The 19,190-nt window shown below is 39.6% G+C and overlaps 1 protein-coding gene across 1 annotated transcript in view; it reads right to left on the bottom strand.

The window, feature by feature from the left end:
• Positions 1-18,968, bottom strand: part of LOC133633416 (arachidonate 12-lipoxygenase, 12R-type-like) — a 55,484-nt gene extending 36,516 nt beyond the window's left edge. Inside the window, exons 1-2 of the mRNA XM_062025941.1 lie at positions 18,828-18,968; positions 12,383-12,581 (exon numbers count right to left, since the gene is read on the bottom strand). Coding sequence (XP_061881925.1) covers positions 12,383-12,581; positions 18,828-18,968 — 340 coding nt within the window. The remainder of the gene's footprint in view (positions 1-12,382; positions 12,582-18,827) is intronic.
• Between the last annotated feature and the right edge of the window lie 222 nt (positions 18,969-19,190).

The following is a 19,190-nucleotide window of genomic DNA, read 5'->3' as shown; positions in this document are numbered from 1 at the left end:
ATTCTCATTTTTAAAAAATCGATTTATTTTTTTAAAAATTCATTTATTTAAATATATATATATGTTTTTTTAAATTAATCAATCCAACAAAACAATACACAGCAATACCATAACAACGCAATCCAATTCCAAACCAAACCCGACCCAGCAACACTCAGAACTGCAATAAACAGAGCAATTGAGAGGAGACACAAACACGACACAGAACAAACCAAAAGTAGTCAAACAAAAATGAATATTATCAACAACAGTATCAATATTAGTTACAATTTCAACATAGCAGTGATTAAAAATCCCTCATTGACATTATCATAAGACATTTATAAAAACAAAACAAAAAAAAGAACAATAGTGTCACAGTGGCTTACACTTGCATCGCATCTCATAAGCTTGACAACACACTGTGTCCAATATTTTCACAAAGATAAAATAAGTCATTTTTTTGGTTCATTTAATAGTTAAAACAAATGTACATGATTGCAATCAGTTGATAAAACATTGTCCTTTACAATTATGAAAGCTTTTTACAAAAATCTACTACTTTGCTTGCATGTCAGCAGACTGGGGTAGATCCTGCTGAAATCCTATGTATTGAATGAATAGAGAATCGTTTTGAATCGGGAAAAAAAATCGTTTTTGAATCGAGAATCGTGTTGAATTGAAAAAAAATTGATTTTGAATCTAATCGTGACCCCAAAGATTCACAGCCTTAGTATTTAGATTCCGAATAAATAGCGATTGTTGAAGGACCAGAATGGACGTGAGTTGAAAAATAAAGCTAACGTAGATCCTTGCTGATGTCCGTGCCTCCTCAACTTAACAGCCATAAAAAAAGGTTAGAACCCCCCTAAATATATTACACTATATATATATGCATTCATACATTATATTACTTACAACTATTTTCACATTTAAAAAAATCATTTTTAAGGTGTGGTGACTTTTATTTTATTTTGTAGTAGTAGCGATTTCCTCCCGGTCAACTTCCATTGTTTTCACTTTATCAAAGTGCGCATGCAAGTGACGTCGATCCCACTTTCGGGCCACATGCGCGTTTACACAAGAGTGTGATTAAAAATCAAATTTTACTTGCAGTGTAAACAGTCAGCCACTTTGGGCCCCTTTGGCCTGCAGCGTAAACGTAGTCTTAATGTCTTGTTATGTCTTTCTCGCCACTTTTGGGTCTTAGTTAAATGTCACAGATGACTGACTTCTCGGTTTATGTCCACAACCGTTTTCTATCCAGGTGCGAAGCATGATTTATAATCTGGAATTAACTTTCACGAGCTAACAGGCAATCATGAGCAGCAGCTCAATATGTCAACACTGTGGTTGCACAATCCGTTAGCTCTCTGTGACCACGGTGCAGCTGAACATAGTTTGAGTAAACGCTTACTAACAATATTGCTAATTCTTGATTAATATTCTGGACACAAGGTGTAAATGAGGTATTATTGGTGCTGTTTGCATTTGTAGAGTGATTTAGAGGCAAAATTGATTACTCCCATTAGCACCGCTGCTCTCTACAGAGAACAAGGTGATTATTACAAATTAGAATGCATTAAAAAATATATATATTTGTTCTTGACTCATGGAAGGATTGTGAATGGTATGCAAATGGGAGAAAAAAGCACAGTTCCCCTTTAAAAAGGAGGTTATACATTTTGACTATTTAAAAACACCACTTCCTTGGCTGCCACCAGGGGGCATTTATGTGGCCAAACAAAATGGCTAACCATTGACCACTTAAAGGCCTACTGAAAGCCACTACTACCGACCACGCAGTCTGATAGTTTATATATCAATGATGACATCTTAACATTGAAACACATGCCAATACGGCCGGGTTAACTTATAAAGTGCAATTTTAAAATTCCCGCCACACTTCCGGTTGAAAAACTCCTTTGGATTTGATTTATGCGCGTGACGTCACAAAATCCACGGAAGTGGTTGTACCCCATCGACCCGATACAAAAACCTCTTGTTTTCTTCGACAAAATTCCACAGTATTCTGGACATCTGTGTTGGTGAATCTTTTGCAATTTGTTTAATGAACAATGGACGCTGCAAAGAAGAACGTTGTAGGTGGGATCGATCGGTGTATTAGCGGCTAAGTACAATACTTACAACAACACAACAAGGACTACTTACTACGCCTAGCCGATGCTTGCCGCCAAACCCACGGATGAAGTCCTTTGTCGCGCCGTCGATCGCTGGAACGCAGGTGAGCACGGCTGTTGATGGGAGGATGTGGCGTAGGTGGAGCGCTAATGTTTTTATCATAGTTCTGTGAGGTCCGGTTGCTAAGTTGCTAAATTAGCCTTAGCGTCGTTAGCACCAGCATTGTTAAGCCTTACCAGGCTGAGAATTTTTAACCGTGTAGTTACATGTACATGGTTTAATAGTATTGTTGATCTTCTGTCTATCCTTCCAGTCAGGGGTTTATTTCTTTTGTTTCTATCTTCATTTGAGAACGATGCTATCACGTTAGCTCAGTAGCTAAGTGTGTCACCGATGTATTGTCGTGGGGATAAAAGTCACTTTAAATGTCCATTTTGCGTGCTCGACTCTCATTTTCAAGAGGATATAGTATCCGAGGTGGTTTAAAATACAAATCCGTGATCCACAATAGAAAAAGGAGAGAGTGTGGAATCCAATGAGCCAGCTTGTACCTAAGTTACGGTCAGAGCGAAAAAAGATACGTCCATCACTGCCTCTCTAGTCATTCACTCTAACGTTCCTCATCTACGAATCTTTCATCCTCGCTCAAATTAATGGGGTAATCGTCGCTTTGTCGCTCCGAATCTCTCGCTCCATTGTAAACAACGGGGAATTGTGAGGAATACTAGCTCCTGTGACGTCACGCTACTTCCGGTACAGGCAAGGCTTTTTTTATCAGCGAGCAAAAGTTGCGAACTTTATCGTCGATTTTCTCTACTAAATCCTTTCAGCAAAAATATGGCAATATCGCGAAATGATCAAGTATGACACATAGAATGGATCTGCTATTCCCGTTTAAATAAAAAAAATCATTTCAGTAGGCCTTTAAGGATCTTAATATTTCTCAAAGTTTTGTCATCTTGTGGCATTAGGATCTGCTGTCTCCTGTTGAACTTTAGAAAGTGTTAATATATATTAATTTATACATCAAGTTTTGCAATAGGAATTACCATCATTGTCTATTTATTGTTACATCAACACTTTAGTCGGCTTAATTCCAAACTACGTTAAGTCTTCTAAGTGACGAAAAAACGGACGCGCTCAGAAAGTATAAGTAATAATTTTTTCAAAACTTTTAATTCTTCAACAGCTTCAGACCTATCCATATATATTAAGTTTTTACATATTTTAATGTTTATGCTGTTTAAAAAAAAAATAAACAAACATGTTTATGACGAGAAAAACACAAAATATGAATAATTTCCAAAAACTATTTGCAAAGTGGAGTATTTTAGATGAGGTAATTGCAGCCTTTCAAGAATCAGTAATTCATGACAACACTTATTTTGATGCCTTATTATTTTTGGAAAAATGTCAGTTTAAAAAAAACCAAAAAAACTCACACTATCCACCCAAGCCGAAAAACAGACGCGCTCAAAAGTGTTAAAAGTAAGTGATATTTTTTTAACGCTATAGATTTTTTCAACAGTTTTAGACCTGTCCATAGATATAATGTTTTTATATATTTGTAATGTTTTTATACTTTATACTATTTTTGTAAAAAAAAACTAACAAAAACCCCCCACATTATTTTACTATGAAAAAACCCCCACCAAATATGAAATATTTTCCCAAACGTTTGCATATTTGAGATTAGGGTTCGGCTCAAGGCAACATGGTGGCGCAGTGTTATTGCATTTAAATCGTTTGTTGGCAGATTTTTAAATTTGAATGAACAACTGTGCAAAACACTGTAAAAGAATGATATAGCTCTTACATTAACTGGTGATTGAGAAGTGTAATTACATTCAAAACTATTTTTCCTTGTATTTTAAAGGGAGATGCTTGGATCAATTTAGTATTTGTGAAGTGAAAGCATAATAACATGTCTGGTTTTAGTATAATGTAAAATATGTGTTACAATGGGAGTCAAAGGGCGACCCAAATTGACAAAGGGGTTAAATGAGGAGTAAATATTTATCTCTTATTTGGAATAACTTTGCAAAAAGTGCCACAATGCCATTTTAAAGATAAAATTGTTCAAAACTTTATGTTTAGCCCGGTAATCTTGTCGAAAATGGGGGGAAGAAAATGCAGAAAATATCAGTTTATTTTTGTCAAAGGTGACTCAAGGGTTAAGATGGTCAAAATCACCCTGTAAAACAGGGGTGTCAAACTCATTTTAGATCGGGAGCTACATAGAGAAAAACCTGGCTAAAATCACGGCACCATAACTTAAAAATAAAGACAACTTTAGAATGTTTTCTTTGATTAAAAATAGAACAAGCACATTCTGAAAATGTACAAATCATAATGTTGTTGAGGTTTTTTTTACACTTACATGTTGCAGTTAATAGTATTCTATCTTTATTTGTCGTTATTTATACTTTCTGAATAAATTATGTGATAATGTTCATCAGTCAACTCATGGTGATAATTTAAAATCCATCAAGATAAAAAAATAATATCAAAATCAAATTACGGGATGTTATTTATGTAGTTTGCTCAGTTTCCTCGACTGGTGCACTAACATCATGTGGTTTATTATTTTTTTTACATATGTAGTATAATCTACAAAGAGATTGCTATTGCGACATCTAGTAGACACATTTAGAACAGAGGGTTCTTTCATTCAAAAATTTCGGCTCCTGTTCACGGACCTGATCCGGCCCGCGGGCCTTACGTTTGACACCCCTGCTGTAAAATGACTATTGCTAATTGGTAATACGTATGTGAATGTTTTTTAACGTACATTAGCATCAGGCTGGAACGTTTGTTTACGTTGAATGATTCTGTATTTTATGTAAGTTATAATTGGTATGATTTCATTTCAGTTTATTAATGCTTTAAAATGGAACTCAACTGGAGTCTTTATTGAGAGAAACCAAGGAGCAGTGGCTAAACAAGTGAGAGTATCCAAATCTTCTTGGCGGTTGTGCATGAGCTGTTTTGTGACTGGATTGAGATGGAAGGGGATAGTGACGGGATGTATAAGGAAGGTATGGACGTGGATAGGACTAGAGGGGAGAGAGGAAAGAAGGGGAGTGGAGGGCATGAAGGAAAGTCGAGTGCTAAAAGAGTTCATGAAGAAGATGAAGAAGTAGAAAAGAGGAAAAAGACTATGGAAGATAATTACAGAATCATATATACATTTAAATCAAGTCAAGACATGAATGACATAAGTTTAATGACACTGGTTAAGGGGTTAAAAAAGGACATCGGAGAGGTGGAGATAGCGAAGGTGCTCAGGGACGGACGGCTTTTGATTAAATGCAAAAATGGACAGCAAAAGAGTAAAGCAATGCAGTTGCAAAAACTGTGCAATAAGATAATAAAGGAAAAAATGGAAGTGGGAGAACGAAAGGGGGCAAGAGGAGTAGTAACAGGAATCCCAAGAAGTGAAAATTTAGAAGAATTGAAAAGACAAATAAAAGGGGGGACTGTCAAAATGATGACAAGAATGATGGCATTCAGAAATGGAGAAAAGACGGAGAGCGAATCAGTACTAGTACAGTTTGTCGATGAAGTCCTACCGCAAATAATTATGATTGGGTTTTTAAGCTTTTACGTTAGAGCTTACGTCCCACCCCCAGTACGCTGCTTCAAGTGCCAACGCTATGGGCATATAGCCAGTGTGTGCCATGCTAAGTTGAGATGTGGAAGGTGTGGAGGGGAGCATGAATATGGACAATGTGGAGATAATGAACTGGTCAAGTGTTGTAACTGTGGCGGGAATCACACAGCAGCGTATGGGGGCTGCGTCATAAGGAAACAGGCAACAGAAGTACAGCAAATCAGAGTAGAAAGAAATATTACATACGCAGAGGCAGTTAAAGTAAGAAATCAGGAAAGTGCAGAACAAGATAGAAGTGAGAATAGTTCAGAACAAGACAGAAGTGACAATAGTTCAAGTAATAAAAAACAAGAGGCAACAAATACAGGACATTCTATGGACAAGCTAGTTGTGTTCCTGGCATATGTAATAAACTGCACAGAACAGGCAAGAAATAAAACTGAGAAGATCAAAAATAATTGTCAAAGCAGCAGCAAAGTTCTTAAATTTAAAAGAACTATCTTGGGAACAGGTACAAGGTGAACTACAGAGAGTAGACGAGACAGAGTCATGTTACCACAATTCAACGCCATGTTAATTGTTCAGTGGAATGCCAGAAGTTTAATAGCAAACGGACAGGAACTAAAGGGATATATTAATAATATGAAAAATAAACCACATATACTATGTATTCAAGAAACTTGGCTGAAGCCAAAATTGAGCTTTATAAAAAAAGGATACATAACAATACGTAAAGATAGGAATGATGGGCAAGGAGGAGGATGTGCCATATTTATAAAAGAAGACATGCATTATAAAATATTAAAAGAAAAACAAGAACTAGAAATGATAGGGGTAGAAGTATGGAATAATAAAGAAAGATACAAAGTGCTAAACTTCTGTAATCCGTGCAAGAAATTACAAATTCATCAACTAGAAACAATAGTCGAGCACTGGAGTGGCAATATCATTTGGTGTGGTGACTTTAATGCACATAGCACAATGTAGGGTGAAAGGAATGACTGGAATGGGGAAACATTGGAAGCATTTTTGGAGGAAAAAGAACTGGTGTGTGTGAATGATGGGACGGGAACAAGGTTAGATGTAGTTACGGGTAAAGAAACAGCAATAGATTGTCACAAGGGTTAGCAGGAAAGGTAGAGTGGGAAGTAAATAAAGACAGCACTTTAGGAAGTGATCACTACCCAATCTTCATTCACATAAACATAAATCAAAGGACATAAAACATTAAAAGAACGGAATAGAGCATTTAGAATATTGAGAAGAACACATACTTTCCAAGATATGATCCAATATAAAATGCACCAAGCTAAAGTAAGGTATGTTATTAAAAAGACAAGAAAACACTATTGGAGAACGTTTTGTGAATCATTAAATAGAACTACTCCTTTAGGCCAAGTGTGCGGAATGATCAAGAAAATGTCAGGGATCAGAAATGAACATAAAAATCATGTGATGAAAGATGGGGCACGGTGTGTGGTAGAAAATAAAGAAAAAGCAGAACTTTTAGCAAAGACATTTGTTAAAGTGCACAGTAATGATCATTTGAGAAATGTAGAAAAACAAAAGAGAGAAGAAACAATTAGTTTAAACATTGGGGAAATGGTGGAAGACAATGGTAATAGTTTAATCAACACTATAGATATGACATTTTCTTTGAATGAAATGGTTCGAATATGTCAGGACTGGGTCTGTGGCGTGGTTTGTTCTCCCGTGGTGCAAAGGAAAATTGGCGCGTGCGAGGCGTGAATTTGAATACATGTTTATTTAACAATAAAAAAGAAATAAACAAAAGGCGCTCACAAAGGAGGTAACAAACTTGGCTATGAAACAAAAGACATGCACGTGGGCACAAAAACTATGAACAATAAACACAAACTTACTTGACATAGAGAACTGTGACACGACATGAAGCAGAGTGCTGAATGTGTGCGAGGACGCCAGGACGAACAACAGAAACAGACAGATTTAAATAGTGACGTGATCAGTGAAAACAGGTGCGTGACAAGACAGGTGAACAGGTGCGTGACATGACAGGTGAAAACTAATGGGTGACCATGGAAACCAAACCAAACAAGGAAGTGCAACCAGGAACTAAAAAGAGTCCAAAAAACAAACACATGGCCAAAACAAAAACATGAACAGACATGACAGAATATTGAAAAAGGTTAAAAATACAACACCAGGAAAAGACCAGGTGAGTTATCAGATGATCCAAAACTTAAGCAGCATTGGCAAAGAAGTGGTCTTGAAATTATATAATAGGATATATGGAGAAGGAAAATTACCAGCAGAGTGGAAAGAAGCTGTAATAATTCCAATATGCAAACCAGGGAAAGACCCGGAAGAGGCAGGTAAAGCAAATAGAACTAGATGTTTCAATCCCTTTGGTAAGTAGGAACAATCTTGACGGTAGCAGTCGGTGTGGAGTGGTGAAAGGGAGGGTAAGTATGTCATTGGGGTCTTCGGGTGGGCACCCTGCTTCATCGACGTTTCGTTGATTTGAAGCCCACGACGTCTCCAGAGGGCTCAACGATGTACCTAGCGTCCCAGGTACACCCCCCTCCATGCCATACCCTCCATATCCTGTTGGACTCTGCATGGCAGGGTCGTCCTTTTCCCTGAGTCAGGCCTAAGCCTGACCGCATACCATTGTCTCTCATTTTACTGCCCAATTGGGGTCCTTGCGCTTAATCCAGAGCCAGTTGCTGGCTTTTTCGGCAGCTCTTGACATGGACTTGATAGTCTGTTGGAGGGAGCGCCCTTTCACCCCCATTTTTCTCAACAGACTGATGGTAGATGTGGCAATAAATCCCCGGCATCCCACCTCTACTGGGAAAATGCTGGTCTTCCAGCCGTTCTGGGATGCTTCAGCTGTCAGGTCAGAATATTTGTTTTTTTCCTCTCGTACGCCTCTTCAACCCCTTCTTCCCATGGTACTGTCAGCTCCACGACATAAGCCAGTTTTGCTGTTGGAGACCACAGGACCATGTCTGGCCGGAGTGTTGTAGCCATTATTTCTGGGGCAAACACAAGCTTTTTATCAAGGTCCACTTCCAATTTCCAATCTCAAGCCGACTGCAGGATGCTTGCATTATTTGGTGTTGTTTGACACTCTTGATGTTGGCCAGCTGGTACAAATTGCGTGAAGTGGACCTTTCCTGCTGGTGTTTGTGGGAGATTGTTTGTGGTGGTTCGCCTCTGTTCCAGTGTTGATGCAAGCTCTCTGAGTACTTGGTTATGCCGCCAAGTATAGCGTCCTTGGGTGAGACTTATAGTACACCCTGATAGGATATGCCTTAGAGATGCAGGTACTTGACACAGGGAACAGGCGGGATCTTCTCCGTACCAGGTTTTCAGATTTATGGGGGACGGTAGCAGGTCGTACGTGGCTCTGATGATAAAACTCAGCCATGCTCCCTCCATCTGCCAGATGTCATACCAGTTGAGCTTTTTCTTCTCCAGGCTTTCCCAGTTGGTCCATCTCCCCTGCTTGGCCATTGAGACGGCTTTAGCATGTCGCTCTCCCTCCTCCTGTCTCCTGACTTCCTCTACTACTAGCCGTCTCTTTTGCTCTGATGTTGCTTTGTGCCAAAGGGGAGGTTTTGGGATGAGTCCGAGCCCTGCTCTCCCATGCTGTACTTGCCCAACCACATCTCTGAATTGAAGAGCAGACTTTGCACTCTGAACAGCTTCTGATGGAATCCACTTCCTTCCCGCTGTTACTCGGGGGGCCGCTGTTCGAATGACTGCATCCTCAGTTTCAGTTAGCGTCATGACCAGCCTTGCTTTGGTGCATTTCAATTCTTCCACCAGTCCTGAGATTGGTAATTCCAATTTGCCATGCCCATATAGTCCAATAGAACTGAAGCATCTTGGAACTCCAAGCCACTGTTTCAGCTGTGTGCTTATCACACGTTCCAATTTTTCAACCTTGGTGATGGGGATTTCGTACACAGTTAAAGGCCACAAGAGTCTTGGGAGTATGCCAAATTGAAAACACCACAACTTAAGTTTTCCTGGCAACAAGGTTTTATTGATGCGATCCATGTAAGTGATGGTATCCTTTTTTAGTTGCTCAAACTGTTCGGTGTCTTTGAGCCTTGCGTCGTACCACCTTCCCAAGCTCTTTACTGGCATTTCTGAAACAGTTGGTACTGGTGTTCCGCTGACATGAAATCTCTGGTCTGTGACTTGGCCTTTCACAATGGAGATACTTCTGCACTTGCTGGGCTTTAACTTCATCCGTGTAATTATAGGCCGATAGCATTGACCTCAAATTTGGGCAACGTAATGGAAAAAATGATTAATGAAAGACTAGTATATTATTTAGAGTCAAAAGAAATAATAAAAAACTACCAAAGTGGATTTCGCAAAGCAAGAAACACAAACGACCCAGCAGTGCAGCTGGAAGAGGAAATTAGAAAGGGACAAATAAATAAAGAAAGTATAATTGCAGTATTTTTTGATAAAGTGAAAGCTTATGATATGTTGTGGAAACAAGGGTTGCTGATAAAACTAAATATAATTGGGATTAGAGGGAAAATGTATAGATGGATAAAAGATTTCTTAACAAGTAGAACAATATTAGTAAAAATAGAGAATGAATACAGCAGAGTATATGAAGTGGAAAATGGGACCCTGCAAGGGAGTATAATAAGTCCAGTATTATTTTCAATAATGATAAATGAAGTTTTTAGTGAAGTGGAAGGGTTAGTGTATGTGGCACTGTTTGCTGATGATGGAGTGATGTGGAAGAGAGGTAGAAATACTAATCATACAGAAAAGAAGATTCAAAAAGCGGTAAATAATGTTCAAGAATGGGGAACGGCGTGGGGTTTAAGATTCTCTGTTGGAAAGACAAAAGTCATAAATTTTACAAAGAGGAAAGTACAAAACAAGCTCCAAATTAAACTCTATGGAGAAAATAAAGAAGAGGTACAAGTATTTAAATATTTGGGTATATGGTTTGATAAAAATATTAACTGGTCAACCCACATCAGCAAAATAGTGGAGAAAAGTAAAAAGGTGTTAAATATAATGAGGGTTTTGAGGGGTAAAGACTGGGGGGCTGATAGGCAGACATTGAAAGCTATATACATCACTTTAATTCGATCTGTTATTGATTATGGATGCATTATTTATCAATCTGCTTCAAAAACATTACTTGGGAAAATAGACAGGATCCAATCACAGGCTTTAAGGTTATGTTGTGGAGCTACTAAATCAACCCCAGTTGCAGCATTACAAGTAGAGATGAATGAAAAACCTTTAGATATGAGGAGAGATCAACTGTCAGCAGTTTATTGGGCAAACTTAAAAGGGTCCAAGCAAGGACATCCAACCCATCAAGTGCTACTAAACTGCCAAGAAAAAGAGAAGAAAAAAATGAATAGTTTCGAGTGGATAATAGGAGACATATGTAATAAAGCTCAAATTGATAATATTAAAGTTAGCCCTACAGTAACAATCCCTGCAATACCACCGTGGATGTATGAAAACCCAAATGTAAACATGCAATTACTAAAGAATAGAAATTTAAATAGTTACCAGATAGAACAATGGATTGAGGAAACGTTTTTAGACAACATCATGGTGTACACAGATGCATCAAAAACTATAAATAATGAGGTAGGAACAGCAGTTGTTATCCCACAAGGAAATATAGTATTAAATAAAATAATTAGTGATAAGTTATCTGTTTTTACGGGAGAATTGGTAGCAATTTATATGGCAATTCATTGGATAGAGGAAAATAAAGCAAGAAAAGCAGTCGTGTGACAAGATTTAGTTTATGAAATAGTTGTGGCAGTCTACAGAATAAATGAAGCGGGAGGTGTGGTAACATTTCTTTGGGTTCCTGCTCATGTAGGAGTTGAGGGGAACGAATTAGCTGATAAATACGCAAAACAAGCAACCACTAAAACAGAAGTAAACATGGAGATTAAGCACAGTAAAGAAGAAGTGAAGAACATAATTAAGATAGAACACAATAAAAAGTGGCAGGATAATTGAAATAAGGAAACAAAAGGTAGAGAGTATTACAAAGTCCAGAGGAGAGTAGGTGTAATGAGAGGAGGCAATAGAAATAGGAAGGAAGAAGACATTATTACTAGAATGAGATTAGGACATACATATCTAAATAGTTCATTGAAATTGATAGGGAAACATGCTACAGGACTGTGTGATTCTTGCCAACAGATAGAAAATGTAGGACATGTTTTAATACATTGTATGTAATATAATAGAGAAAGGGAAATACTGGGAAATAAGTTAGCGAAAGAGAATATTAGGTTAGCAGTGGAAGATATATTAGGTTATAAAGCAATATACACATTTTTAAAAACACTGGGTTAAATAAAAGAATATAGAGTAGGGATCCACCTCGGTCCACACTCCATTACAGTAGGTGGCGGTAATGCACACCACAAGGTTGCTTGCCAACCGCCATAAAAATCAAAAGAAGAAGAAGAAGAAGTCTTTATTGAGGGACTGCTAACTGTCTGCTAAGCTAGCAAGTAAAGACTACCTAGCAGAATAGCAACTATTTAAAGACAAACATGAAGGTATGACAGAGTTTTGAACTCACATTGATATACAAAACAAAAATGAAGGAAGGATGGCAGACAAGCGCACAAAGCAACCCACCTTTCCCCTCTCTGAAGCGGTGAGTCTCGCTGTCACTGATCCAGCAGTAGACGGGGAAAGTGTAGACGTCGCCCTCGGGTGTTGTGATTTCCACCTTTTCAGGGAGCCAAGCGTCACTCAGGAACCATGTTCTTTTGTCTACTTCGATCAGAATCAGCTGTCCCAGGGTGTGTTCACAGTCCACACAGTAAGTAACCTCCTAAGAGAAAACAAATGACAGGACACGGGGTAAACTAGCATGTTGCAACACTGTGTGGAGGTGATGGCGTCTGCGCCGAGCAGATACAAATAGGCTTGAAATCGTGCCTGTCGAGTCTGCTGAAAACAGTTTTTTTTTTGCTGGTTAATAGAGCTTTAACTAACAGCTGTTTTGATAGTCGACTAGTCATTGACTATCTTAAAGATAAATTGACTAATCAGAATATGAAAGTACACCTCTTCAGTGGCTTTAACAATTGTTTTTAAATTCAGATTGAGATATTGTTAGGCATGTGCTAATGTACACAAATGAGGACTACTTCATTTAGAAATATGTATTTATACTGAATTTTTATGCTGCTCATTTGACCGTTACAAAAATAATAACTATTAAACTTTTAACTGTTGACTCCATTTAAAAGCTATGGCAAGCAAAATGCTGATTAAAAAAAAGGAATGTGTTTTTATGTTAACAAAAGGACAGTCAAAATAGGAGCAATAACAAAATGATACCAAATACATCGAGCTTCCTCAAAAAGAAAAGAGCATTTTGTAACGATGTGTTTAGGAAGATACACAGAAATAGACGACGTTTAGTTGTTCACACAACTTTGTCTCTCTGTTGTTAGCTAACAGGCTAACTAGCTTACAGAGGACAGTTGTAAACCACGTTTTTTCTGATGTCTGATGTCTGCATCACAGACGTTTTGCCGTGACAAGCAAGGTCCGCTTTGCAAATTGGGCGAGGTTTTCGCGTCTGTGACAAATTTAGTCTGTTTTCTGTTAGGAAAATCCCAATATGACGTCACTGGCTACAATCGCCAAAAAACTGTAATGTTTATTTTTGTCAACAACGAACATGAATGGTTGCACCCAAATTATGGCGAGTTATTCACAATGTATCGTTTTTCATGTGAAAAATGAGGCGTGTCTGTCGGACGCATGGAGAGTGAGTTGACTGTGTCTTTTTGACTTTGAGTACGTCAGGGACGCTTCTAACTCAAATGCTGGATCACGCTACAAGTAGAGGTGGGCAAATTGACACATACTTTGATCAATCAATCAATCAATCAATGTTTATTTATATAGCCCTAAATCACAAGTGTCTCAAAGGGCTGTACAAGCCACAACGACATCCTCGGTACAGAGCCCACATACGGGCAAGGAAAAACTCACCCCAGTGGGACGTCGGTGAATGACTATGAGAAACCTTGGAGAGGACCGCATATGTGGGTAACCCCCCCCCCTCTAGGGGAGACCGAAAGCAACGGATGTCGAGTGGGTCTGACATAACATTGTGAAAGTCCAGTCCACAGTGGATCCAACACATCAGCGGGAGTCCAGTCCACAGCGGGGCCAACAGGAAACCATCCCGAGCGGAGACGGGTCAGCAGCGCAGAGATGTCCCCAACCGATGCACAGGCTAGTGGTCCACCCGGGGTCCCGGCTCTGGACAGCCAGCACTTCATCCATGGCCCCCGGACCTATGCAACTCCCCCTCGCAAGGGACAGGGGAGAAGAGGAGAGAAGAAGAGAAACGGCAGATCAACTGGTCTAAAAAAGGGGGGGTCTATTTAAAGGCTAGATTATACAAATGAGTTTTAAGATGGGACTTAAATGCTTCTACTGAGGTAGCATCTCTAACTGTTACCGGGAGGGCATTCCAGAGTACTGGAGCCCGAATAGAAAACGCTCTATAGCCCGCAGACTTTTTTTTGGCTCTGGGAATCACTAATAAGCCGGAGTTCTTTGAACGCAGATTTCTTGTCGGGACATATGGTACAATACAATCGGCGAGATAGGCTGGAGCTAAACCGTGTAATATTTTATACGTAAGTAGTAAAACCTTAAAGTCGCATCTTAAGTGCACAGGAAGCCAGTGCAAGTGAGCCAGTATAGGCGTAATATGATCAAACTTTCTTGTTTTTGTCAAAAGCCTTGCAGCCGCATTTTGTACCAACTGTAATCTTTTAATGCTAGACATAGGGAGGCCCGAAAATAATACGTTACAGTAATCGAGACGAGACGTAACGAACGCATGAATAATGATCTCAGCGTCGCTAGTGGACAAGATGGAACGAATTTTAGCGATATTACGGAGATGAAAGAAGGCCGTTTTAGTAACACTCTTAATGTGTGACTCAAACGAGAGAGTTGGGTCGAAGATAATACCCAGATTCTTTACCGAGTCTCCTTGTTTAATTGTTTGGTTGTCAAATGTTAAGGTGGTATTATTAAATAGATGTTGGTGTCTAGCAGGACCGATAATCAGCATTTCCGTTTTCTTAGCGTTGAGTTGCAAAAAGTTAGCGGACATCCATTGTTTAATTTCATTAAGACACGCCTCCAGCTGACTACAGTCCGGCGTGTTGGTCAGCTTAAGGGGCATGTAGAGTTGAGTGTCATCAGCATAACAGTGAAAGCTAACACCGTACTTGCGTATGATGTCACCCAGCGGCAGCATGTAAATACTAAAGAGTGCAGGGCCAAGAACCGAACCCTGGGGAACTCCGCACGTTACCTTGACATAGTCCGAGGTCACATTGTTATGGGAGACGCACTGCATCCTGTCAGTAAGATAAGAGTTAAACCAAGACAAGGCTAAGTCTGACATACCAATACGTGTTTTGATACGCTCTAATAAAATATTATGATCGACGGTATCGAAAGCGGCGCTAAGATCAAGAAGCAGCAACATAGATGACGCATCAGAATCCATCGTTAGCAATAGATCATTAGTCATTTTTGCGAGGGCTGTCTCCGTAGAGTGATTTGCCCTGAAACCGGATTGAAAAGGTTCACAGAGATTGTTAGTCACTAAGTGTTCATTTAGCTGCTGTGCAACAGTTTTTTCGAGAATTTTGGAAATAAACGGAAGGTGGGAGACCGGTCGGTAGTTTACCATGAGGTCAGGATCGAGGTTAGGTCTTTTGAGCAGAGGATGAATAACCGCTTTTTTGAATGCTAGGGGAACAGTGCCGGAGGAAAGTGATAAGTTTATAATATTTAACACTGATGGACCTAATAATACAAACAGTTCCTTGATAAGTTTCCCAGGAAGTGGGTCAAGTAAACATGTTGTTTGTTTTATCCCACTTACACGCTGTAATAATTCCTCTAATGTTATTTCATCAAAAATAGAGAGACTATTTTGGAGGGCAGTGTCCGTCGTATATACAGTCGTATTTGTGTTAATAGAGCCCAGTTGTAGCTGGGATGCGTTGTCTTTAATCTCCTTTCTAATGAGTTCAATTTTCTTATTAAAGAAATTCATAAAATCATCTGCCGAGTGGGTGGAGCTACTGGGAGGAGTCCCTTGTTGGGTTAGCGATGCTACTGTACTAAACAGAAATTTAGGATCGTTTTTGTTGAGGCGGATGAGATTTGAGTAGTATTTAGCTTTAGCTAAGGTAAGCATGCGTTTATAAGTTATTAAACTATCACTCCATGCTTGATGGAAAACCTCAAGTTTAGTCGCGCGCCATTTGCGTTCCAGTTTTCTACATGATAATTTATGAGCTCTAATTTCTTCTGTAAACCATGGGGTGCGCCTTTTAGGGGCCCTTTTTTGCTTTAGCGGTGCTATACTATCAATAATTTCGCGCAAGGCATCGTCAAAGTTGTTAGTGAGTTTATCAATAGAGCCGACATAATTTGGGAATGGTGCTATTACCGAAGGCAGTAGGTCAGCAAGAGTCATCGTTGTGGCAGCATTAATGTTGCGGCCGCTATAGCAGTTATTATTATTATTAGCTTGTTGACAAAGAGTCAAAACTTCAAATTTTATAAGGTAATGATCGGACATTACTTTAGTATATGGAAGTATCATAACTTTGGAGGTGGTGACACCCCTGACAAGCACTAGATCTATTGTATTACCGTTGCGATGCGTGGGTTCATGTATTATTTGTGTAAGACCACAGCTATCAATTATGGTTTGGAGCGCCACGCACTGAGGGTCCGATGGGGTATTCATATGGATATTAAAGTCCCCCATTATGATTATATTGTCGGCGTGCGTCACTAGATCAGCAACGAACTCTGAGAATTCACTGATAAAGTCCGAATAGGGCCCAGGAGGCCGGTAGATAACAGCCAGGTCGAGAGGTAGCGGTGTGACAGACCTCATAGTAAGCACCTCAAACGATTTATATTTATTATTTAGGTTAGGGGTAAGGTTGAAATTTTCATTGTATATTAGTGCGACACCCCCTCCCCTTTTAAGAGGGCGGGCAACATGCGCATTCGTATAGTTAGGAGGAGATGCCTCATTGAGCGCAAAAAATTTGTCCGGTTTGAGCCAGGTTTCGCTAAGACCAATGACGTTAAGATTGTTGTCTCTAATGACCTCATTAACCAATAACGCCTTGGGAGACAATGATCTTATGTTTAAAAAGCCCATATTATAGGTATTGGGCTGTTTTGACGAGTTTTTGTTAAGATTATCCGTAGTGGCAATATTAACAATGTTGCGTTTATTATGCGTAGTGCACTTTAAATAGTTTCGACCATATCTAGGAATTGATATGACGGGAATTTTCCGATTGTTTGCTTGGTGCTGCAATAGACTGGACATATCATAATTTGCCACCTCAGTAGAATGCATGTCCACCTCTGACACAGACACAACAGAAAAAACATTATGTGAATTGTGTATTATTCTAAGAGAATTGCTATGCGTACATGGATTATCCAGCCTGGCGCTGGCTAGTTCTAGCTTAACTGACTCCTCACCCGGACTAACAGACATTGTAATTGCCTGTGACCGGGCTTGCTCTAGTGTAGTCAGTCAAGTGAGACTTAAATAGTAGTCTATGTTTCTAGACAGGATGATGGCGCCTTCCTGGTTAGGGTGAAGGCCGTCTCTCATCAGCAAGCCTGGTTTGCCCCAGAAAGAGGGCCAGTTATCAATAAACGTTAGTCCCTGCTGCCTACAGTAGATAGCCAACCACTTGTTAAGCGAGACTAATCTGCTATATCTCTCATCATTGCCTCTCGCAGGCAGGGGGCCAGAGACAATTACTCGATGCCTGGACATCTTTCTGGCGAGATCACAAGTCCTGGCTATGTTTCTCTTTGTAATCTCTGACTGTCTCATTCTAGTGTCATTGGAGCCAACGTGTACAACTATATTCGCATAATTAGTGGTGCGATTAGCCTGTCGTACGTGTTTACTAGGCCTGTTGCGAGTTAGCTCCCTAAGATTAGCTTCAATGTCAGGTGCTCTGGCCCCGGGGATACACTTTATTGTGGCTGGTTTGCTAAGCTTTATGTTTCGGGTGATGGAGTCCCCTATAACTAAGGTGTGGTGCCCGGTAGACTGGGGTGTAGGACTAGCTAAAGAGCTAAATCTATTATGCGTCTCAACCGGTACACCGTAGCTTGTAGGCCGCTTAGGACTGCTACAAGCTGGGCTAGTTAGCTCGCTACAGCTAACGCTAGCAGATGTGTCCGCAACATCTAAAGTTACGACATTACTCTGCTCTAACTGGCGGACACGGCCCTCTAGCAGAGCCAACCTCTCCGTGAGTATGGTGCAAGACGCGCAGGAAGCCATTACTCACAGTGTTTTCTGTCACCGAGTGAAGTTCCTGCTGTCCTCAGGGAAGTGGTCGCGGTCTGTAGGAGTAGCTTCTTACTGACCGGCGCTGCCTTTCTCCGCGCTAGCTATGATATTATTAATAGCTGGGACAAAATGTATGTATCATACTTATTGTCTTCATAGTATCCCAAATTGCATTTGGCAAGTTTAACAAAATACACACAAGACAAAAAAGCTTGAATATCATCGTTTGAATGTTGAATGTCCGATACCACACAAACATTCAATATCTATGTATTTTTGGCACTTTTCAATTTGATGTCATTTAATTTTGTTCTTCCTGGCTACTTATCTCAAACTGCAGTATTGTAAATTTAATGTGTCTTCCAATAACTGAAGCTATTCAAGGTGTGACTCAGATGGTACAGCAGCCATCCAGTGAATTGAGGATTATTGGTACGAATCCAGCTTCCTCCATCCTAGTCACTGCAGTTGTGTCATTGGGCAAAACACTTCACCCACCTTGCGCACAGTGCCATTCACACTAGAAAAAAGCGCTACATAAATTAAATCCATTATATTATTATTAATATTATTATCTTGCTCTGCATGTGTTTACTAGTTGCACTGATCATTTGATTTAATGCACTTGTGAGTTAGCAAAAATCATTTACAACACAGCAAAAAGTTTGTATCCAGACTTACTGATCCCCAGAAGATGGGCAAAATGTTCAGCCATTTGCGGTCACTCTCGCCTTTTGTGCCCACCAGCTTTATGTAGATGCTGTTCACGGTTATGGCACTGGCTTCTTTGCCAGTGTAGACGGTCAACTCGTAGGAAACCATTTTTGATGCAGAATGATGAGTCCACACAATGTGTCTTCTTCCGAATTGACACAACAGGTATTGCCGTCTCTTTTTATATAGTAGTAAGTGGGAGGTTCTTGGAGCAGGTTTTCATCAAGAATGTCAGACGTGTAAGAGCAAAAACAGCAACAAAGTTGCAACATTAGATTTCCCAAGAAATGATTAGTCTCATGCAATTTACATGCAGCTTGAAACATCAAA

Source organism: Entelurus aequoreus, linkage group LG18, assembly GCF_033978785.1.
Source record: "Entelurus aequoreus isolate RoL-2023_Sb linkage group LG18, RoL_Eaeq_v1.1, whole genome shotgun sequence".
Classification (NCBI taxonomy): Eukaryota; Metazoa; Chordata; class Actinopteri; order Syngnathiformes; family Syngnathidae; genus Entelurus; species Entelurus aequoreus.
Note: the sequence above shows the minus strand (reverse complement) of the source record. Positions and strands in the feature narration are given on the sequence as shown.